The sequence below is a fragment of the Carica papaya genome, chromosome 1 (assembly GCF_054855325.1).
Source record: "Carica papaya isolate Zhongbai chromosome 1, ASM5485532v1, whole genome shotgun sequence".
NCBI lineage: Eukaryota > Viridiplantae > Streptophyta > Magnoliopsida > Brassicales > Caricaceae > Carica > Carica papaya.
Window position 1 is genome coordinate 30,300,444 of NC_142309.1, and position 24,508 is coordinate 30,324,951.

General features: G+C 36.0%; 1 protein-coding gene across 4 annotated transcripts; it reads left to right on the forward strand.

Moving 5' to 3' along the window:
- The first annotated feature begins 237 nt into the window (after window positions 1–237).
- Window positions 238–23,713, forward strand: XRN3 (5'-3' exoribonuclease 3). 4 transcript variants are annotated; one of them, XM_088210502.1, is made up of 24 exons: window positions 238–664; window positions 2,350–2,568; window positions 3,098–3,200; window positions 3,295–3,371; window positions 4,753–4,944; window positions 5,141–5,260; window positions 5,399–5,461; window positions 5,690–5,839; window positions 5,960–6,124; window positions 6,611–6,688; window positions 6,833–6,919; window positions 14,012–14,302; window positions 14,523–14,618; window positions 17,252–17,347; window positions 17,432–17,502; window positions 18,069–18,197; window positions 20,026–20,102; window positions 20,214–20,254; window positions 20,348–20,422; window positions 20,518–20,675; window positions 21,542–21,658; window positions 21,820–21,895; window positions 22,305–22,384; window positions 22,647–23,713. In XM_088210502.1, the coding sequence occupies exons 2-24, from the start codon at window positions 2,365–2,367 to the stop codon at window positions 23,404–23,406; spliced, it is 3,306 nt and encodes a 1,101-aa protein (XP_088066628.1). In that variant the 5' UTR covers window positions 238–664; window positions 2,350–2,364; the 3' UTR covers window positions 23,407–23,713. The 4 variants fall into 4 exon arrangements, with proteins under 4 accessions (XP_088066628.1, XP_088066629.1, XP_088066630.1 ...); XM_088210503.1 differs by having other exon boundaries at window positions 21,554–21,658; XM_088210504.1 differs by having other exon boundaries at window positions 14,012–14,278.
- The last annotated feature ends 795 nt before the right edge of the window (window positions 23,714–24,508 follow it).

Consider the following 24,508-nt stretch of genomic DNA (forward strand, 5'->3'; position numbering starts at 1 on the left):
CATCAAAACGTCACCGTTGAGGAGCGTTGGATGCTAACTTGGGCTGGGCTTTGACAATAAGATCTCAATATTCGAAGCCTGTTTTTGGTGGGCCAAGTGTGATAATGAATTATAGGCCTTACTATAATACAAAAAATACATAATTATAATTCAAATTTGTCAGTTGATCCAAGTGGTGGGTTGTGTCGTAGAGCTTGCGCAACACCATAAAAAGGTCATGAAACAACGTCGTTTCGTTCGTTAATCGAAACAACGTCGTTTTGCGGAACCAGAAGCCCTAAGGCTTCTGGTCTTCGGAAATCTCGAAGAAGAGACGGTGGATTCTTGGCAGAGGAAACGGAAGAAGAAGAAGATAAGGGAGAAAGGAAGGGACGCGCACGAGATCTTCAGCGTTTTCCTGATTTGTGGACGAAGAAGAATATAAGGAAGAGAGAAACAGAAGAGTGTACGACGAGGTTCGTAATCCGGTAAAGAATCGCTACCTTCCTTCGCCTATGAAAGGCCAAGCCCGATAGCTCGCAAAAGGGGACGCCGTAAGGAGATTCAGCGAGAGAGAAGGAGAGGAAACAGTTGATGGTTTTGTGAGGGAGACTACTTTTTGAGAGAAAGATAGAGGCTCCTAAGCACTGAAACCGAAGACTTAGTGTCAAAATTCTTATTCTAGGTATGATTCGAATTCGTCACAACTTCAATTTATTTGATGTTTGGCTCTGTTTGTGTTTCTTTTTTCCTATATTCTTTACTCGGACGGCGTTGGATTATTTTATGGGAGTATCCGGAAAATGAGAACGCTCGGTGTTAGTTTGAGTGGGTAGTATAGGTGTATGACAGGAATACTCTCTTTAATTAAGAAAAAGATGATAGAATGCTTTATGTTTTGATTTTACTTCTGTGAATTTGGCTTCAGTATGCATGTTGAGATTGATATTATGATGGCTATGCCTATCCTGGTTGAATCACCATAAACGAATTTTGGTTGGGTTCTTTTTTTTTTCTTTTTTTTTCGGTGATATGATTCTGATAATACGTTCTCCATGAATCTGCTTGTGTAGGATATGTGTGTTCCCCATTGTTCTATCGAGATGCCATGATGCTTACATGTGAATTTTACAGTTTAATTTGTTTTGCTTGCTAGATGGGTTAGAAGGTGTGATAGAATAAGGTATGTAGGGTTGATGAGTTTAGTGGTTTGCTGATATCTTGACATGGTTCTGGAAAGTTTGTATCAAGTGCTCATTGGTTTTATCTCAACATGTTTATCTAGTTATAGAATGCTGAAATCGACAAGGGCATCCATAAGGGCTTTAATGAATTGAGGTTTAAATCAGAGTGGTATTGAGTGATTAATTCGGCTAATTGACTCAATTCTCATATTCTTTGTTTCATCAAAATTCTTCTATGTCCTGTTAAACTTTATTTTTGGAATTCAAAGTTAACTATGATTAGTTAGGTTTGTATAGAAATTCCTACAAGATTTGAGAGTATGTGTAAGCTTTTAAACGGTCATTTCTTTTAAATTTCACATGCTTCCATAATTGGGTAAAATGGTTAAAAATCATAAAAAAACCAAGAAATGAATAAAAGATAAAACTAATGGAGTCCACAGATTGTGAAGGAGTGATATATTTTATTTTGCTTTTCTTTAGTTTTTTAATATCTTTGTTTCTAAAGTATTTTGGCATTCCTGATCCCCTTTGATTGTGTATATATCTGAATTTATGGGCTTTTATTTGTAAATATATAGTCACTTCACACACTTCAAAAGAAGAACAAATGAATAAAAAATAAGAAAAGGGAAAAATACCATAAAAATGGTAAAAAAATCATCATGCTGATCACACCCAATACATCATGAGGTGGATGCCTCACACCTTTCCACCTTGTATCATCTTGAATTAGTAATGTTTGTAAACTAACCGATTCTACTTCCAATAGGATCAATGACGATTCATTATTGTTAAAATAAATTATTTTTGTGGAGCTTTTGACCCGTCACCGGTGTGACAATATTGTATGCTAAAACCTACAAATTAATGTATAAAGATATAAAATCAAAACACCAAAAATATTTTAAAAAGAAAATAAAAAAGTCTATTCCTAAATGTACCAGGTTTCAGTTCTCTACATATATATCTCTCTGCAAGCATTTCTTTCTTAATCTTCATTTATTTGGTTAGGTATGATTTCTTCTTGTCTTCTTGCTCTCATTCTTACTTTTCTTTTCAGTTGTGAGTCTTTGGAAATGCTTCTCTCTTCATCTTCATTTATTTGGTTCAGTTTGGGATTTTCTCTTGCCTTCTTGCTTTTGTTCATACTTTTATTTTTGGTTGTGTGATTGGAAAATTTTAGCTCGTGTGATTGAAGATGGGAGTACCAGCATTCTATAGGTGGTTAGCTGAGAAGTATCCGTTGGTGATAGTGGATGTAATTGAGGAAGAACCACTTGTTATTGATGGTGTCAAAATTCCAGTTGACACCAGTAAACCTAACCCTAACAAGATTGAATATGATAATTTGTATCTCGATATGAATGGGATTATCCACCCTTGCTTTCACCCAGAAGACAAGGTACGAGTCTGCACCTAATATTATCAGTTTCTATGTTTATACACAGCCATGAAGTTTCTTGAATAAATCTTCTCATTTACAGTTCTTTTGATATATTATTTAAAAAAAAAAACATTTATTTTGATATAAAAAAAGTATTTCAGCGATTAACTTAAAGAGCAGCTTTTACTATTGTATTCTGCTTTAGTTTTATTGCTGAGCGCATAGAGTGGGGCATAGTTGTTGCTTTTGATTGTTGGAAATGGATGTTCCTGCATAGTAAAAAGAGTGAACATAGGATGATAAGAGTAGTTTGTTAGGAAGCACAGGATGCGTGATGCTTGTTTTAAGCAGGTTCCTTGTATTTGTGTTTCTTTTGCATGTACAATGAGGAGTATGCACATGCAGATTATATTCTGTATCAGTACAATCACTGGAACTGCATTGCATTGTTGTGATCCCGCTTTTACACTTTAAAATGTTGTTTCTAGTTATGCCTTTATTTGTTTTAGGTGGCAGTGTGATGGTAATGCATTTTTTACTCATGCAGCCTTCTCCAACTACCTTTGATGAGGTATTTCAGTGTATGTTTGACTACATAGATAGACTTTTTGTGATGGTGCGACCTCGAAGGCTGCTATACATGGCTATTGGTAAGTGTATGGTTTAATAGCTTTCAATATCCTGGAGCTTATGCAGTCATATTACCATTTTTGCTAGTACTGACCTTTTGTAACTAAATGGTAGATGGTGTTGCTCCAAGAGCTAAAATGAATCAACAGCGGTCTAGGCGGTTTAGAGCGGCTAAAGATGCAGCCGATGCGGTATGTTCCTTAGTGAATGCTGGGTGCGTCCAATATGTGTATGCATGTGGGGATTCTGTTACCTGTTCTGTGACCAACATGTTTATTTATGCCCCACAAACTAAGTTACTTGCACAAGAAACTGATAATGGAAGTAATGCTAGTTATTTACTCGTGTTTATAAATGTGTTTATGTAATTGATGCCCTTGCAAATTTTTGTTATGTAAGAGATATTGATTTAGGCATGTCAGCACTAGCCTGTGAAATGGGGAATAAGATTCATCTAAGAACTCTTCTTATACTGGTTTAAAAAATGCTTTTCTTTTTTATTGTTTTTCTTTTTTATTTTTCCTATTTCCTTGTTCTATTTCAACTGCTTTTTACAGGCCAGACTGGAAATTTCAGTTACTTTTCGAGAAGCTCTTCGTTACATGGTGGTCAATTTTAGTCATAAACTTGCTTTTACTATTAAACATGTGCAGTTAGTTAATGTGTGTAAAGAAAATATTTGTAATTTGGACGGTACCAAGGGCAAGAAATAGAAGAGCTTTTGGTGAGGGTTCTACGCCTCAAGATCTATACTTAGAACTTAGTGTGGCAAGATCTTTGGATGCTATAGGAGAAAGAAATAGAAAGCTTTCTTTATTTTGGTCCAAATGGAAAGACATGAATTTAGGAAAATAGTTTTATAGAGGTAGGAATATCGGACACTGTAATATTTTCTCTCGGTCTTCGAGCTCTGCTCTAGAGCTTTTGGACCATGTAGATTTTGTTTCTTGCACCTAGTTTTGTGGGTTCTGCTTGGTGTCTTGTCAACAAACTCTCCTTTTCTCTTTTTCTATAAGGAGAGAACGAAGGAAAAGCAATTGATGATGTGGAGGTTTCTTTTTCCTGTATAAAGATAGAAAAAACAGGTGGTTGCATAAGCCATACTTTTAGGCAGAAGGAAACTTCATGCAGGCTGAAGAAAATTTTAATGTTTTTGGTGGTACTTTTTCCAAGTTATATTTGAAGGAAATTTTTGGATGATTTGTATTACTTTTTATTTATTTTTTATTTTTTATTTATAGATATAAAAACTTAGGTGGTTGCATGCACTACAATTTCGTTTCAGAGGACTTATTTATTGGTCGACTTAGAAGATTCCTTGGAGTGCTTAGTATTCTTGTACTGTAAACAATCCTTTGTACTGAAGTGGCATCGAATTGGTGCTTATGAATGGGGTTTCTTCCATATCAAGAAACAAAAGTCTGCAAAGACGGTTTACAAGTGCTATGACTTCATGTGTTCCTGTTGATTTGTCATTCTGCATGTGTTCTATGCTTTCTTATACTGAAACACTTTGGATAATGGTGGCATACAATGTGTTGATTATCTATTTTGTGATTCTTTCTTGTACAGGCAGCTGAAGAAGAGCGGTTGCGTGAGGAGTTTGAAAGGGAAGGGCGAAAGCTTCCGCCTAAAGAGCAGTCACAAGTGGTTGATTCTAATGTTATAACACCTGGAACTGAATTCATGTCGGTTTTGTCAATTGCATTGCAATATTATATTCATCTTAGACTGAATTATGATCCTGGATGGAAAAATATAAAGGTAATTGTCGATATTATATTTCCTGTTTATTTTTCTCTGTTATGGTTTTTTTTTACAATGGTGTGGAGTTGGTATGCATTCAAAAATTATGACAAACTTTTGGCTTTGCTTATACTTTTTTTTTTGAAAGAAAAAGTAAAGAGTAAATTAGTATGGCACCAAAGGGGGCTTTACTTATACTTATATTCTTTTGAAGGTTATCCTTTCTGATGCTAATGTTCCTGGTGAGGGAGAGCACAAAATTATGTCCTATATTCGTCTTCAAAGGAACCTTCCTGGCTATGATCCAAACACTTGCCATTGTCTGTATGGTTTGGTGTGTTTCTTCATTCTGGGCTTCCATCTCTCTGATGGAGGTTATCACTATTAGCAAAATTTTGACCTTGTTATTTGTAGATTTTCTGTATTTCTACTGAACTAATGAGGGCTGCTGTTTACGTTTGCAATAAAATAGGACGCTGATCTAATTATGCTGTCTTTGGCCACTCATGAAGTTCATTTCTCAATCCTTAGAGAGGTATGTCCTTTATGTTTTTGAAGTTTGGTACCCTTGGAGTAAAGTTGAATAAGTTTATTGACAATTTATGATAATTTTAGGGGCATGGGACCAAAGGCTTGTACTTATTTGAGTGGATTATTATGCTTTTTCACAAATATAAGAAAACCTGGAGATTAAGTTCAACTTCCACTTTTCTCTCCCAAGTGAACAAGTTATAAACTGTTGTCTCTGAATTACATGTTTCAGATTGTATTCACCCCTGGGCAACAACAAAAATGCTTTCTATGCGGTCAGATGGGCCATTTAGCAGCAGATTGTGAAGGAAAGGCAAAGAGGAAAGCTGGAGAATTTGATGAAAAAGGTGATGGGAGTATAGTGGCCAAAAAGCCATACCAGGTACGTATAGAATGAAGGATGTGGAAATTTTGTTTTCTTTGAATAATATGATTCTGTTAGTGATATAGTATTTTTTGCAAATGGTGTATGATTCTCAAATTTGAACTTTTCTCTTGGCAGTTTCTCAATATCTGGACTCTTAGGGAGTATCTGGAATATGAGATGAGGATTCCCAACATTCCATTTGAGGTTGATTTAGAACGAATCGTGGATGATTTTATTTTCATATGTTTCTTTGTCGGCAATGATTTCTTACCGCACATGCCTACATTGGAAATACGTGAGGTCTGTACTATTGCAGAAAACAATCACATTACAAATTTTTACTAGTATAACATTGTTATTCTGGACGAAAGAAAGTAAGGACTTTTGCTCTCCAAAAATTTGATATATTTTGTTATGTTTGCTTAGAGAATAAACACTTGACTTCATTTAGCTTTCTTCTGGTCAATGTTAGAGAGTGCTAAAGTGTTTAAAAAACCTATGATATGTTGATTTCATTTAGACTTTAAAATTCTCAGTATGTCAATGCAGTCTGGATATAGCATTTGATTTCTTTTATGTTAATGCAGTTTGTGATCATTGGTTTTTAACTTTGGGCATTTGATATTTTGATATGTAACCCTTGCATGTTGCTGACAATGATAGACATTGTCCATGCTCGTGTCAAAAATGATATTGCATCTTTATTTTCTTCCAGATTGAGTCAATTCATAAACTCTTTAAGTGAAGAAAAAATTTTCTTCTCCTATCCTTTTGTTATCTTTTCAGGGTGCTATAAACTTGTTGATGGCTGTATACAAGAAGGAATTTAGGTCATTAGGGGGATATCTGACTGATGCAAGCAAGGTATTTATGTTCCAGTTTTTGGTTTGTTCTGGGCTCTATTAGTGGATGCAGTTACCAAACTGGATTTGGCCTTCCATTTTAGCCTCATTTTGCGCTTGGGAGGTTTCTTTGACATTGATGTGACTTTTGTTTTCTATGTTTCAGCCAAATTTGGAGAGAGTAGAGCATTTTATTCAGGCCATTGGATCCTATGAAGATAAAATATTTCAGAAGAGGGCACGGTTGCATCAGGTAGATTCTTTTCTTAGATCAAAATGTTCCTTGAATTTATATTTTGATTGAGGGAAGTTAAGGAAAAAGAAAAGGAAAAGATGGGGGACGCATCCTTGCACTGGTTCGGATTAAAAGAATAAATAAATTATCAAATCAGTCACCAGAGTTTGGCACTTGTTATAATTTGATCTTAATATTTTTTTTGTTACTATTTAGTCTTTTGCGTTTTTTTATTGTTTCAAACATTTAACTACTTTCAATTTGATCCTAACTGAACGTTTGAAAATAAATGGAATACGTAAGGAACCAAATTGTAACAAAAAAAACATTAGGGACAAAATTGTAACAAGTGCTAAACTCATGGACTAATTTGTTAATTTCCCCAAAATAAAATCTGCGAAGGAAATGAAGGATGGTCTTCATCCTCACTTTCCCTTAAAAGTCAAACTTTTTCATTCTTCCAAATTGTGAAGAAAGTAGGAGAAGATAAAAGATTTAAAACTATCAAAGGTAAATTTCCTATTTCCTCCTTAGCTGCATAATGTGTTATTCTATTAATAAAGGACTTTATGACTATTGTCTTATAATTAGTCATTTTCTTTGAAGATAAACAAAACAAATGTTAAAATAGTTATTTCTTTTCTTTCCTTTTTTGAATTTTCAGTTATTCAAATAAAGAAAACGTTTTTCTGTTCATTTCATTTAAAACTACTCTATTATGATTCAATTATTATGTCTTAAATAATTTGATATGTATAATGTAATTACAACTTATTATTTGTTGCATTATTAAATCAGTTTCACTCATATAATTAGTTCTACAAAGATAGATTTATATTCTTACTTGTCAAAGGAGGAAGAGTTGGGTAAGAAATTGTCTTGAATTAGAGCTCTTTTTTTTAAAAAAAATAAGTCTTGAATTAGAACTCTATTTTCATTTTTTATCCCATTTTTACTGTATTCTCTTTCTTATTTCAAAAATTGAAATCAGAACCAAACTCAACCACATTGGTTTTCTCTTGTAATATTTTCTTGCTTTATATGAATGGTTTCCAAAGTATTCCCAGTTAGATATTCGTCCTCTATTCCTGGTTGAGAATAAGTCTTTTACTGTGGGAAGTGTAGGTTCAACAAGAAGTTAACATGAATAACGATGCTCATATCTTGTGACCTAGAACTGTATAATTATAATATTTTTTTTTAAATAAAAAAGTAAGGTGTATATATATATATAAACAAGGTACCAAGTGAGGAGGTACCGCCCATTTACAAAGAGGATTTACAACTGTGTTAGTATATCAATAACATTCCTAAAATTCATATCGTTAATAATGTTATAACCTAACAATATTGACCCAAAATAATATAATCATCTATCTTTTAGTCCGTTAATACTACTTTCAATATTGTCAAAAACTACCATTCCTCTCCTTCCACATGACCCAAAAAACCGTCAATGGAATCAAGTTTGCAGTTTTATTTTTTACAGATAGCCTATCCGAAGCTTAAATTTCCTTCCTAACAGATCCAACAATAACCCACTCAATCCCCAACAGTTCATAAATCATACACCTCAAACTGTGCACAGTTAGACACCACAAAAGTAGATGATTGCAAGTTTCCTCAGCTTGAAGACAACAGATGTCATTAATCAGAATCCTTACTCTAATTTTCAGTTTATCAATTGTCAAAATTCGTTCCCAACAAGCTTCCCAAACAAAGAAAGCAATACCAGGGGGTAGCTTTTGTTTTCCAGATTTGTTTTGCTGGGAAAATAAACCTACCCTCACCATTCTTTCTACATAGAAATTTGTAATATGACTAGACAGAGAAAATCCATTATTCCCAAGTTTCCATCAGATTTGGTCCTCACACATAGATACCTTCTGATTTTCAAGAATCTGCATTAATTTTTCAAACTCACTCCCCTCCCAATCATTCAAATTCCGAGAAATTTTGATATCCCACACAACTCTTTCATTCACAAATTGGACAACATTCTCCGCACACAAATTCTTGGATTGAGCAATGCTGAAAATACTGGGAAATTTACTTCCAAGACAACCCACCCCGCACCAATCATCATCCCAGAAGTAAATTTTGTTGCCTCTGCCCAGTTTCCATAAAAAACTTTGCTGAAAGTTAGTCCATTGCATCATAATTTTCCTCCACAGGCATCTCCCATGAGGGATAGTAGTTCTACAGCCAGCCCTGCTCATCATGAAATTACCCCATCTCGAATGCACAATTCTCCTCCACAAACTGTTTTCTTCTTTCAAGTATCTCCATAATCACTTACCACGTAAAACATTATTCATATCACCCAAGATCAAATTCTCAACCCCCCTATTTTGAGAGGCTCTTTGATAATGTCCCATTTTACAAGATGGTATTTCCGATCATCGTTACCATCACCCCAAAGGAATATACATTGTATTGCTTCCAATCTTTGTATTTAGCACCCAAAGGAAGTCCAAGATATTTAAAAGAGAATTTTACCTCTGTACACCCCAAAACACTAGCAAACAGTCCAGCATTCCCGCTGCCACTGATTCTAGCCATCTCAAATTTAAATGTGTTTATTTTGAGTCCAGAAACAACGTAGAAACACAGAAATGTGCATTTCAGATATAGTAGATTCCTTATTTCTGGTTGACAGAAAATCAGGGTGTCATCTGCAAAGAATAAGTGGGATACTTAGATGGTGTTCTTTTTTTTTTTCCAACTGAAACGTCTCTAATCAAATGAAGCTCCCTTGCCCTGCCCAAAAGACCATGTAAAGCCTCCATAACTATAATGAAGGGTAGGATAATGGGTCGTCTTGTCTTAATCTTCCAGTCGCATTGAAAAGTGTTGAGGGCCTCCGTTCACAAGAACGGCAAAAGAAGTGGTAGAGATACAATTCTTCGTCCATGTTCTCCACTTCAAACCAAAACCCATTTTAAAAAGCATATAATCAACAAAATTTCAATTAACATGATCATAGGCTTTTTCCATGTCAAGTTTACAAATCAACCCATCCTTTTTGTTAGTCATAAGGTCATCAACCGTTTCGTTAGCAACCATTATAGCATCAGGGATCTGTCTACCATAAAAGCACGTTGACAATCACTAATAATCACCCCCATCACCTTTACAAGTCTTATAGCCATCACCTTAGCAATAAGCTAATACATACACCCAATTAAGCTAATGGGTTTAAAATCCTTACATTCATTTGGACCACTCTTCTTGGGGATAAGAGTGACAAAAGTGATGTTAAAGGATTTAACAAATTTTCCATTGGAGTGAAACTCCTTAAAAACAACCATGATATCCTCCTGCAGTAGGGGTCAGAAACTCAATAAAAAGTTCATACCAAAACCATCAGGACCCAGCGCTTTATTGTCGTAACAAGATTTCAAACCATTTAAGACCTCTTCAGCAGTGAATTCTTCTTCCAGTGACTGTCTGCACACGTCAGATATTCTGCAAAAAGGAATACCATCCAATTTGGGTATGAAGGTATGATCTTCCCTGTACAGGTTCTTAAAGTGTCTCCTGGCAGCATCTCTCAATTCAGAATTCTCCCAAATTTTTCTATTGTCCACCAGAATTTCCTCAATATAATTAATCTTGCCACGGCGGGAGGCTACAGCATGGAAATACTGTGTTTTTGCCCCCCCCCTCCTCCAACCATTTTTCTCTAGATTTTTGTTTCCGCAACAATTCCTCATCCTTCAAAATAGACACCAGCTGTATTTTCAAGACACTCCGCTTGTTTCTTTCATTTGCATCATGACCAAATTCATCCTCTTTAGAATCCAGTGAGCAAATCTAGGACATAACAGTCTCAAACCTGCATTTCTCTTTCAATCTCTCCTCTGTAGTTCAACTTTTAATGGCATTCTTCAAGGCTTTGAGTTTGCAGGCAAATCTGTAGCTGGCATAACCCTGAATCCCACAATTTCTCCAACATTCTTCAACCAGTGACCGGAACTCCTCATTCCTCAGCCATATATTCTCCAGTCGAAAAGGAATAGGGCCCCATTAGATTCCCTCAGCCTCCAAACATATAGGATAATGGTCGGAGGTGGGTCAAGGAAAGATTTTGTGGCAAACATTCGTCAAATTCAGCAAAAATCAGAGGAGATAAAGAATCTGTCAATTCTGAATCGGTTGTTTTGGTTGGATTAAGTCCATTGGCCATTAGAGATCGGTAAGTTGTCTATCCCCAGATTCTTCATAACATCTCTAAATTTATTGGCATTAGTCCTTGAGAAATTATTGCCACTTCTTTCCTTCATTCTCAAGATCATGTTAAAATCACCTCCAATAATCCACTTCCCATAATTTCGTTTTATCCACTCGGTTACTCCTATAATAAACCCCAGCAAACATCCACTCAACATTACCTACCGTTTTTGAAAACACACGACAAGGTGCATCCATTCAGCTCACCCAATCCTTCCTGCAAAGAATAACCATCCCTCCAGCCTATCCAATAGAAGAAATTGCATGTCAGTCCCTACTGTTATCACACCATAGACTGTTGATCATTTCAGTTGAGTTGTCAACCACTTTCGTTTCTTACAAACATACAATGGAAGGCTTCAATTTCTTCAAACAACCTCTAATAATCAGTCTTTTGCCCCTACAGTTAATTCCATGGACATTACAGGAGACAATCTTTCCTATCATTTACAATGTAGTCTATCCCTACTTGCTGCATTTCCAACTTCTTTTCTGCCTTCATAATTTATGGAAGATTCTAATCTTTTTAACTCCCTAGAGATGCCACAACTCGTTTTCTTCTGCTCTGTAAATGCATGTCCAATATTCTTTTTTAAAACTTTTTTTTTTCAACTTCAGAGAAAAAGAAATAGGATAAATTCTCCATACCTTCAAGTGAAACACCCATTGTCTTGCCGAATTTATTTACATTGTTGATCACCCACTGGGAGCAGTAATCCTCCACATGTGCCGAAACATTAACTCCTTCCAGGCTTAACTGAATTAATTCTTCTATCTCCGATACGTGAACAAAGTTTAAGGCCAAAGTGTCTTCCTCAACCACCACTAATTCATGACTCCGCATCAGAATTTAATCCCTTGTGTATTCGACCATATTCTTCCCTTCTCCTTCAAAGTCCTCCATTGTGGAGAAAACAGAACACGTATCTTCTTCTTCTCGATCTCCTGTTTCCATAGTCTCATTTATAGCGTTCGTTCCTCTCGCATCCACTTCTTTTTCTTTTTCTTCAGCGTCGAACCCTAACTATTCTTTTCCTGTTTCATTTTCTCTATTTTCTACCCGAGGGTCGGACAAAAATAACTCTTCGTCTTTTGTTCTTGAAGACTCACCTCGGGTCAGGTGTAGAGATGGGCCTGGACTCGGGTTAAGTTCATTGTATTCAGAAATATCTGCCATTATTTTCCATTTCTCCTTTTCTCTCCAAGTATAACATTTCTTCTCTTTCAGCCCATTCTTTTTGTGGTCTTGACTTCGGCCCAAACAATTCGAGTTACTTTCATCCATATTTCCAAAACGCCATGGTTTCACGCCGTTTTTAACATGCCACTTGCCCGATTTAAGTTGTCTTTTTGGGCTGACCCGCTTCGAATCTCCAACAGATTTTTTCTGTCCTACCCGCAACTCACTATCTTCCACTTTTTGCGGCACTGCCCCATAGGTACGAGCACCATTGAATTCCATTGAAACGTTGATTGGGGTATTGCAGTGTGGACAGTGATAAGAAGCTTTCCACGGGCGATTCTTCTGAATCATATTTTTCTTGGACAGCTCCCTATTATTCCTTTCGCGTTCAGTCACACTTTTAGGGCATTTAACTGGTTTATCCGCTAGTTCGGAGGCCGCTACCATCAATTTCCACCATCCTCTCCCCTGCATTCCCCCTGAAAAGAAGATTCTCTTTGCCTGATGATCTCCTTGTATTGTTAACACCAAATACTCCCCTCTTCTGTTAGAGCCAAAAGCCAGCCATAACTCGTAGTTCTTTTTCACCTAGTGTTTAACCCGAGTGCCCAGTCTCCTTCTCCACCAAAAATCATCAATTGCATCAAGGAACCATTCATATTCCTGTTTGTCTAAATAAATCGATTTTCGGAACTCACGTCCATTTTCGGTGATTTGTAGGCCATCAGCTCTCTTTCCTTCACAATATAAATCATAAGATTTATTCTCAATAGCAAGAAATCTTTGTCCATACAAGCTCATGGAAAGGTTTGGGCTATGGTCGGCCATCAGGATAAGAGGTGGGAAGAAGGGTTAGAGAGAACTCTCAGAACTTTTATGGTTAATTCACTATATTACTACTACATATTTTGCAGTAGTGGCAAACGGGAGCCCATCTTCTAATTTCAAGGCTTTCGGAGATTTTAGACAAGGAGATTACTGTATAATTAGAAGATTACTGAATTAATTTAATTACTGAATTAATATTATTTCAAAAAAAAGATTACTGAATTAATATTATTAGATGATTAATTAAGAAAGTTAGTTTTAGTGCAACAAAAATTCATAAATTTCTGGGTATTTCTTGATCCATTATCAGCTGGTTTAATTAGATTGGCCCTTGGACTCTCTTTTCTTACAGACTGTAAATAGCTATGCAGCCATTGTCTTCTTTGTCCCATGAAAGGAAGAAACCATTAATTTTATTATTATAACTTCCATTGAAGAAATTTTTGTTTGGATATGTTGGTGTCTATGTGGGGCAATTTGGAATTTCAAGAGACAAGAATATGTGAAGGATGACAATCTATAACTGTGTGAATCTAATTTTCTTCTGCATAAATGCAATTCCTTGCATAAGAGAATATCTAGTTTGCTTTAGTACCATAGAAGACATCTAACCTTCCACTGACCCTTATTTAGATTTAGTGAGAAAAGAAAAAAGTCTAGAATGCCATTTATCCACATCATGGAAAACTTGGCCTTCTTGTTGGTTTTCTTCATCTTGTTGTCTTTCTTGTCTTTCATAATAATACTTCACTTTTATTTTTTTTTAAAAAATTGTCTTTCTTGTCTTTTGTTTTGGTATTAGGTGTATTTTAGGTAGGTTAAAAACATTTCAGTCTCTTACGTTTGCTTTTCTTTGTAATTTGCAGCGGCAGGCAGAAAGGATCAAGCGTGAAAAGGCTCAATCAAGAAGATTAGATGATGCCGAACCTCAAGTTCAGCCTGAATCTATTGTTCCAGTTGCTCGGTATCATGGTTCTCGTCTTGCTTCAGGCCCTTCACCTTCACCATTTCAGCAAGTAAGGGGCTTTGATAATAGTAGACCCTCTACCCGGCCCCACAAAGTCCGCCGTTTATCTTCAGGCGCAAATATTGCTGCTGCTATTGTGGAAGCAGAGGACAGTCTTGAAACAGAAGTATGTCTGCATGCTTCAGAAAAGGCACGTTAATGTAATTCTGACTCCAGCCAATCTTTTAAGACTCATATTCCATGGGCTAACCTATTTGCTATGAGGCTTTGCTGGCAAGGAGTTGGACAGTGCATTAACTTGGTTTTTGATGTAATATTGCTTATTATTTGGGGTTGGCTGGATTGTTTCATGAATTTCGTTTTGTTGCCTTCTTTCTAATACCTGCGTCTCCTAATCCAACTGGTTTCAGGAACATGAGAACAAAGAAGAATTGAAAGTGAAGCTTAAGGAGTTACTTCGTGAGAAATCTGATGCCTTTAACTCAAAAAATCCTGAAGAAGACAAGGTCTGTATTGCTATTAGATTCGGAGGAGTTTTTGCTGTTGCATATTTTGTATCAATATTTGACTTTTTTGGTAATTTAACTTCTGAAAAAGATATTTAGTAATTCAAACTGAAATCAATTTAGAATTATTCTATACATGTTTATCTCTTTTTAAACATCTTATCATATTTTTTTTGAAATATGAACTATGGAATTAAAAGCACAAAAAAGTGCACCCGTATATAAAATTTTACAATTCTGGTAGCAAGTCAATCAAGTCTCCTAAATCCTCAAAAGAAAAGAGGGGATGACCCCTGATAAAAAAAAGTTAGGGTCTGAAACCAAGAATCTTTCAATCTATCAAAGATCATTCTATGCCCTTAAAATCTCTTCTATTCCTTTCTTTTCATACGACCTGAAAGGTAGCCAAAGGGATAATGCCAAGACCAAATCTATCAAAGATCATTCTAGGGTCCCATGAATTCACTTCCAAGCCCAAATCTCTTCTTTTACCGAACTGGTTGTGGCCAAATTCACCCCAAAGAGACCATAAGTGAAACACCATTACCAGTTGGAGATAGAGCAAGATTGTGCTCGTTTGAGTAAATAACATTAATTCACAATCATCTTTCACCTCTTGATCAAGTTATTTGAGTGTGGATGATTTCACCTCTTGATCAAATTATTTCAGTTTGGATGCATCCTCACGCCACCTCCGAAGCAAAGAAGGAAATTCTAGGAGAAAGCTCTGACTTCTAAATCAGCTTCCATATGAAATTTTCGATAATATGCCACTAACATCAAATGTTTGTAGTAGGACTTAACCAAGAACATTTCATTTGGTTCATTTTTCTCCACGATTCATCTAAATCATCTGAGGGTTTTTCCCTCTGGGACAAGCATAGGAGCAAACAACATATTTGCCAACTTCCTAATCATTTAGATTCCTTACCAATAAACAACCCATCTATCATTCCCCTCTGAGTTGGAAAAGGACCAGGTCTCTGTAGCTTCCTTGTTGTGTGCCAAAGAAAAGATAGTGGTAAAGCATTGCCTTAAGAAACTACTTCCCATCCAGTCATCCAACCAAAACCTCACGCTATGCCCTGATATGATCTTTCAAGCTACAGCTTCCTGGAACTCATCTCTTTGTATGCCAATTATTTTCTGTATGCTAACTCCATGAGATCTAGATGACGGCTGAGTACATCACCCCGTACTGTGTCACGCCAAGCGTAGTTATGATCATCTATCTCCACAAACTAGCCCTTTCCTTGATGAATTTCCAGAGCTGCTTTCCTTGTAAGGCTTTGTTCATTTCAATCATTGACTTGATGCCAGGACCGCCTTTATGGAATGGTTCCTTGACTGATGTCCATGCATCAAGATGAAAGCTCCTTTTGTCAGCCACTTTGCTCTAAAAGAATCTGCATTGAATTGCTTTCAACTTTCTTGCCAGTCACAGGAATAGTAGGATTGATAAAAAGTAGGCTAAATTGGAAAGTGTACTCTTGATAAGAGTTAGCCTTTCCCCTTTAGACAAATAGTTCCTCGTCCAACTCGCTAGTCTAACTCCAAACCTGTTAATGATGGTATACCAAACGGAGTCATCTTTGTATTTGGTGCCCAGAGAGATTACCCAAGTACTTCCTAGGAAAATTAGTTACTGTATGCCCAGGGTGCTAGGTAGGCTAAAAGTCACTAATATCCCCTAGTTGGACCAATTTAGCCTTAAAAATAGTAATTTTAAGCCCAGAAACAGGTTGGAAACAAAGAAGCATGCATCTAATATTCAAGAGGGGTTGTGGGCCAGGCTCGCAAGACAGGAGTGTGTCTCAACAATTCAAGAGATTCTCCATCTTCACCCGCCACTAGTCCCCTGAAGAGCTGGTTCTCTATAGCCTTAATGATTAATTTGTTTAAGGCCTCCATTTCAATAATGAAGAGGAAACAAGAGAGTATATTTCCCTGTCCAAGGCATCTGGATGTTTTAATAAGTTTGAAAGACTGCCATTAACCATAAGTGCAAAAGATATAAAAGAAATGCATGACTTAATCCACGAACACAACTTATAGCCGAAACTCATTCTATGCAACAGAAAAATCAAGGAGCTCCAAGAAACATGATCATTAGCCTTTTCCATGTCTAATTTGCAAATCACTCATTTTGCTCTACTCTTTAATAAGTTGTCTACAATTTGCAATCGAGGTCGACATCAAGGATTTGCCTTTGTTCAATAAAGGCATGTTGACACTCCCGGACAATCTTACCAATCACCTTGCTGAGCCTTCTCATTAGGATTTCTGCCACCAGTTTATAAATGTTGCCCATAAGGTTAATGGGTCTATATTTTTTTTAAAAAAGGGTTAGTGGGTCTAAAATCCTTGATATCACTCCAGTCCTCTTAGGGATGAGGACCCCAAAGGTAAAGTTGAGACTAGAGACAAAGGAGCCATATTCATGAAAATGTTGAATATATTTATTAAAAAAAAAGTTCATGAAAACGTTGAAAAAAACATTGGCATACCTTCTCAAATAGATTTGTACTGGAGTTTTAGTGTGTAAAATTTTTGTTGTGTTCTTTATTATTATCTGGAATATTTCTTCATCAGCCACAAGCTCAGATTTCATTGCATGTGGTGATCATTATCAGGTTAGGCTAGGAGAACCGGGGTGGAAAGAAAGGTACTATGAGGAAAAGTTTTCTGTAAAGACTCCAGAGGAAATGGAAGCAATACGTAGAGATGTTGTGAGTTAAATAAATTTTGATGAGGTAATAAACGTTATATGAACTTTTTGGCGTTTCTAATGTATAGGAGCTTCTACTGCATAGGTTTTGAGGTACACAGAAGGCCTATGTTGGGTCATGCATTATTACTATGAAGGGGTTTGTTCCTGGCAGTGGTAAGTTTCTTTTTTATTTTCTTCTGGTGAGAGTTACTCTTCCTCCATTGGTGCTATCTATTTTTTCTGCTGTTCATTGCTTTTTTTTTTTTGAAATAGAACTGTTCATAATGTGCTTAAATGTATGATGGACAAACTTGGTCCATTTGAAGATATTTTGGTATTAATAATGGGATAATATTTCATTGCTGTCTTTTCTCATCAAATATGGTGTGAGACAAACAACATACTATATTTTGCTATGGACTAACTTGAACAAATCTTTTCTTCTTTGTTTAATCTATGTGATTCAGATGTGCCTGACCAGTCATTACTTGTTGTCTACTAAATACTGGATTAGGTAGCATTTGTTTTTATCTCCTGGTATTAGGAACTGCAAATGTTTCTGATTCATTGGGATGCTTCATCTGCTTATTTACAATAATAGATATGTTTTATTTATTCCAGATTTAAAGATGATTTTCTGCTTCCATCCTTGCTCTGGTTGTATGGTTTTTCCTTGCAGAGCATCTTCTGGTTGTTTTAGTTATTCTCAGAGCTAGTATTGTGTGATTTCCTTGCGACAGGTTTTATCCTTACCACTATGCACCTTTTGCTTCTGATCTCAAGGATCTTGGACAACTAAATATTAGCTTTGAATTGGGTTCTCCATTCAAACCTTTCAACCAACTGTTGGGCGTTTTTCCAGCTGCAAGGTAACCTATTTACACTAATGATGTAGAAGCATGAGAAAAGGAGAGTTAATTTTAATTAGGGTTGTTACTTTTGGTGCTTTGTTTATTACTGGAATTTGCAGAATGAGATTGGCAATTTAGTGTTATGTAACATTATAATGGTGCTATAATTTATGCCAACATGTAGGTCTAATGACATTATACTCATTGTTAAAGTAGAGTTGAGGACTTGAGTTTGAGTCTTACTCTCATCTCGTCTTAAAAATTATTGCTATTTGTGCATTTTTAATGTTTTTTTTTCTGTTTCTTTTATAGCTAGGAGTGTTTGAATTTATCTTATATAATTCCCAGTATAAATAGGTGTAGAAATATGTTGTAAGCTCACCAACTAGTCAGCATATGGTGCAGAATATTTGTTCAAGGTCAGTGGGAAGTTTATAGGACATGGGCATAACAAAGATGCTGAGGCAGTGGGATAGTTAGGATGTTGAGCTGTCTCCACTCGCACCTTGAATTCTTTGGGTGGAATTTAATTTATTGTTAAATTTAACTTTCATCTTAGTTTCAATAGGTAGAATGACAACATGATTTTTTTTACTTTTGAGCTGTATATACTCCTACTTTGAATCTAAAAGTAAGAATTAAATTTCCAACCCAAAAATCTAAGGTGGGGGGCAAAGTTGGCTCAATCATTAAATCATTTGGGATTCCTCCCTTAAAAATTAATGTGAAATTTTTGTATACTGTTACACCTCTTATTTTCTGAAAAAACTAAGATGAAAAGATCAAGCACAAGACTGGTAGGAACTGAGATCGGCCAGCTATTCTTTATTGAGGGTAGTTGGATCTACTATCCCCCGTTTGTTGTATTCTTCTCCTATAATAATATTTTCTTTTTCTATAAAAAGCAGAAATGATAAAGGAACCAAGTCGATTAATGGTGATTAGAGATTCTCTTAGATTTTTCTGTGAACCAAGCCATGTCTAAGATACGACAATAGGGACCTTACCAAGTAATAGACTGGAAATACACATATTCTCTTGAAACTCCAAAATATTCAATATAAATTCTGTAGATTGAAACTCTGAAATATTCAATAAATAGAAGAGTATCTGAGCCAGAAGTTAATGGCAAATTTTTACGTTTTATGTTCTGCTAAAACAAATGACTTATCCAAGTACTACAATTATACTGCTTTCAAATATCCTTTTTCCTTTCTTCTAACACTGGGGATGTAGGATGGGGGGGGGTAGGAAACTCTACTTGTTTTTGGGTAATTCAAACTTAGAGGAAATTTAGTTGAGAAAATCGAAGAATCGAGAAAGACGGTGGAAAATAGAGGATTAAGTGAAGAGTTAAGGAAGATATGGAATAAGGTAGGCTAGAAAGATGAAGAACTAGGGGATAAGCAACAAGTAATTCTCAATATAACAGTCTTCAACTATCTAAGTGATCTTTGTATGGGTACTAAATATATCACTGTCTCCTTATTTAAAAAAAAAAGATAATTTATTTAGGAAAAAAAAGTCTCCAACTATCTAAGTGACCTTTGTATGGGTACTAATTACTATCCTAACTAGACCTGTAAGGAAAACATCCAAATAACAAAAAGGTGAAATAAATTTTTTTAAAAAACTTATCAAACAAAGTTTGTTTATAATATACTACATTAGCACTTTTTATATAAAAAAAATATATATATAGCTAGCCTAAATAACTAAATAGTACAAAAATATCATAATGCTTACATAAATATTCCCCGTCCCTGTAAATCTTCCATTTTAAGATCTTATTCTGCAACAGTGGTTACCTTCTCATCACCAGTTACTAACCATGTTTCGTTCTCAGTTCCCACGCACTTCCGGAGCATTACAGGAAATTGATGACTGATCCAAATTCGCCTATTATTGATTTTTATCCTTCAGGTATGAGTGCGCAGGTTTGAATTTATTATGTATTTTTATACAGAAGACATTATTTATTACTTTCTGAAACTATCTCAGATGGTTTTTCCTGAGTTCACTTCTTTGTTTTAGATTTTGAGGTGGATATGAATGGAAAACGATTTTCTTGGCAGGTATATTTATTTCTTCTTTAGATTAACTTAGGTTGATACAATGGTACCTCTAGATAAGAAAGTTTTTTGACAAATGTGCGTTTTGTTCTGAAGGGAATTGCAAAACTGCCTTTCATTGACGAACATCGCCTTCTAGCTGAGGTTGCAAAAGTAGAGCACACACTGACAGTATGTTACCATCATCAAGCTCTTGAGATTCTTATCATTCTACTTCCATTATTCATTGTTATGTGAAATCTGATTTTTACTTTGATGGTCTGTAGGAGGAAGAAGCACGTAGAAACAGTGCGATGTTTGACATGCTCTTTGTAGCAACATCTCATCCCTTGTCTGAACACATCTTTTCTCTTGACCACCAATGTAAACATTTGACTGACAGAGAGCGGCCAGAGGTTAAGGAGAAACTGAAACCTGAACTAAGGTTTGTTGCAATGTTTGAGCATTAATCATGCAGATAAATTTGATGTTTCAGAACTTGGCTACCTAACTTGTATAGACTTCTGTTACTTTAATAGAATGGATTGAATGCATTACTAAAGAGGAATGATGAGAAAGAAGCAACCATAGTTTGAGTCGGGGCACATATTGAGCACTGAAATAACATATGATTTTCTAACATTAAGACTCATTTTCTCATTGATTGTTAGAAAATAAGAAAATTATGCTTTCATGAGTTATAGTGGCTTCTTCCTGATTTTTCTTATTTAATACACATCCTCCATGTCGTTCTTCTTTGAATCTTAGGGGCTTATTTGCTGTTTTAGTACGATTACAAGCCCTATGAGTTTTTTGCATCTCATGATTGAAACTTAAGCTGAATTACGTCACTTGCTAGAAGTTTCTTGGGACTTCTATGATCCAATTGCACTTCAGCAGGGACCATTGCAATTAGAGAGATGTGTTCGACAATATAAACAATTTGGATTGTGGAAGAGGGGCAAAAATTAAATAAGATGAATAGGAATATGTGGGGCAGGATTTTGAAACCTTGGTCACCTAGTTCCATGCGTTCATTCCACACCTGTTAATCTATTTCATAAACTGTGGTAGCATGTTTCATTCTACTTTCAAATAGTTGAATAATCTCTCAGTATCCCTTTAATGGAAATAGATCTTTCCGTGTTGCAAGTTTGTGGAGCAATAGATTTATTGTTCCTTTCCCAATAATCTGTACCATTATCAAATTGATAACGTCAAACGTTAGGGTTTATTTGCTGAGTGTCGTTATTGATGTTGTTCCTAATTATGGATCCGAGATATGTTTCAACCATCTGCTGATTGATTTAGGGCTTCACGCAGTGATGGGATGAACGGTTATATATCTCCTTGCTTTGGCGATACTCACCCTCCCATATTCAGGTCTCCAGTTGCGGGCATGGAAGATATATTGGCCAATGAAGTCATGTGAGTTCTTGAGCATTGGATGTAAAATTATTTGCCTGATTAATTATGATATTCATGTGGCTTGACCAGATTAATCGAGGTGTCCATGTGGCTTGGACTAGTTGGAATATGGAATATAGATGCTTACCTGTTTTAATTTTGTTTTTGGTGCTACTTTTCAGATGTGTCATATATAGGCTTCCGGATGCGCATAAACACATCACATATCCTCCTCCTGGTGTGATATTCCCTGAAAAGGTAATTATTGACTAATTTGGTTCTGTTTGGCTAGGAAATTTTGTACCCACTCGCTGGTTATTTTTTGTGCTTGTATTGGTGCATGTGAATTTTGTTCAGCAAGCAAGATTACTATTGTCTGCTTGCTGTTCATTTGTTGCATAAAACTGTTTTATTCTTTGCACCATGTTTCATACTTTTTAGTTTCTTGCCCTAGTTCTGCTGACTAAAAATGCTATTGAAAGTAAAATGTAGACACGTGTGCACCTGAGTAAGGTAGTTTCTTGGCCTAGTTACAGTTTTGGTATTGGAAGAATTTGTTAAGCGGATCATTTTTCAACAAATAGAAAATGGTTTACTGTAGTTCTTGATGCTTTAAATTATTGTTTTTATAGACACCTAGATGTTAAAATTTCTTGTTGTCTTGCAGATTGTGCAGCTGAGGGATTTGAAACCTGAACCTGTTCTGTGGCATGAGGATTCTGGGAGAAGACCGTGGGAAAGTGGAAGGTAATTATTTTTATTTCTTGAGGATCTGAAGATAGTTCTATGAAGCCACTTCCCATAATTTTCTTAGAACTGGGAATAAACCCTAGCTGACCTAAAAGGGGAAGAGGGACGAAAACTGCGCTGCTCAGTTTGAGTTCCATGCATCTACAAACTTCTGCAGACTAACCATTTAATGGACATTACTTTTCCTGCACGTTTTGTGTGTGTGTTTTGTAAAACTTTGTTTTTTTCCAAGATTTTCTGATTTTTACTTTCATTTCAGGCATAATGCTCCCGAAAGCATATCTGGGCGGCAGCTTGGGGAGGCATCGCATCGACTCATTGTTAATAGCTTACAGATGAAGGTCGATCACAACAGATTTGGCAATAATATCCATGCTCCACCTGCATACAATGTAGCACCTCATGTCCAAGCACGCTGGTCGAATTCAAGTTATGGGTTCCGCAATCAGGGTCATAATGGAATGGTGCCACCTGGACCGGACCATTGTGATTTTGGAACACCACACAGTTCAAATGCTGTTATGCGAACTCCTTATGTCCATGGTTATGGTCAACCTCATAGTTCATTAGCTGTGCACTCCCATACAGCATCTTATCCTCAATACCAGAGAAATGACCGTTCAGCTGGCAATACTGGCGGAGAGTATCCAAGGCCTGCTAATTACCTGCCAGGATCTCAACATAATAGCGGACCAATGCACTTGCACAGGCCTACACCACAAATGCCAAGTAATGTTATTGACTATCCTCGTCAGGGTGATTATGTTGGCCACCAAAATTATGAATCACCAAGAACTGATAGTTATCAGCAATTAGGAGGTATGTTGCCTCCACCAGCCAACCAGAGCAGTTCTCGAGGATATGGCCACCATGGGCAGCAGAGGACAGTGAATAAAAGCATTCCAAGAGGTTATGACCATCATCATGATAGTAATAATAGACAACAAAGAGGGAACCAACACCAAAGTGGTAATCCACGAGACAACCAATACTCTGTGTTAAGACACAGAAACAAATAGGTCACTGATGTCCGCACGGTAAGGTAGCCGATAATAGCCATATTTTTCTCCTTATCGTATGTTGTACCACATTTGTTTTCATTGATTTCCTGGCTTGAGTGTAACCTACGTTTCTGGGTTTCCTTATTATTGTTATTTCTTCCATTTTAACCCTTTTCCCCAGCAGTGTAATAATATTGTATTTTCATCCGTATCAAAGGCTGTGGCCGCACTGCCCGAGAGAAATTGTAGGGTCACAGTTTGACTTCTTTGTTTTTTACATAAAGGTGAATGGCATCCAATAGAAGTAACGAAAATTCGTAAGGCATTTGGGGTTTCTTATGGCCACATCCTCCTGTAATTCTTCTGCTACGAAATATTGTTTCTCTACTGCTTATATTCTTGATGCTAGTGGCGACATTTTAGAACTGAGTTGAATTGAACGTGATTGGTGTTAAGAGGAGAAAACAATCTTCCAGAAGAGCTTCATGAGGAATCTGCAGTATCCATGAAATGAGCTTAAAGGGTGAATGTTATCATGCCAATTCGCTAAACCACCTAATTAAAAGAAGCTGTTGAAAGTTTTTCTTGTGACCATTTTCATGGTCAGACAGTCTTACTTTCTGCTGGGAGCGAAACCGATTTAACTCGGAATAGCAAATTTCGGCTACTTTTCCTTGTGTTTTCCGAAAATCAAAAACTAATTTCGACCACCTTCAAAAAATCTATTTCGATCTTTTGTTTCAATTTCGGTGATGTAAATCAGTTGACAAGTAAAGGATAAAAATGAAACATTATTTTCTCCTAAACGTATAGATTCCTTTTTTTTTTTCAAATTTGCTTATTTTGAAGTTTGAAAAAAATAGTAAAGAGATACTTTATGGCTAAATATATATGTTTAGGTGAAAATAATGATATTTCTGCATATTAACCTAATTTGAAGAATAGGTTGTTAAACGCATTCTTTTTTTTTTTTTTCTAATTTCAATTATTGTTCATGCTTAGAAAATATATTTCTTTTGATGAGTTGCTTATTACATAGATGACATGTCTCAGCACATTCAAAATTTTTTATATCTTACAAATATGTGAAAAAATATACAATGCAAGCCAAAGGGTAAGT

Coding starts and splice junctions, on each gene's coding strand:
- XRN3 (XM_088210502.1), top strand. CDS start 2,365: ATGGGAGTACCAGCATTCTATAGGTGGTTAGCTGAGAAGTATCCGTTG. Junction 17,503..18,068: donor GGGGTTTGTTCCTGGCAGTG/GTAAGTTTCTTT, acceptor TCCTTGCGACAG/GTTTTATCCTTACCACTATG. Junction 22,385..22,646: donor AGACCGTGGGAAAGTGGAAG/GTAATTATTTTT, acceptor CTTTCATTTCAG/GCATAATGCTCCCGAAAGCA.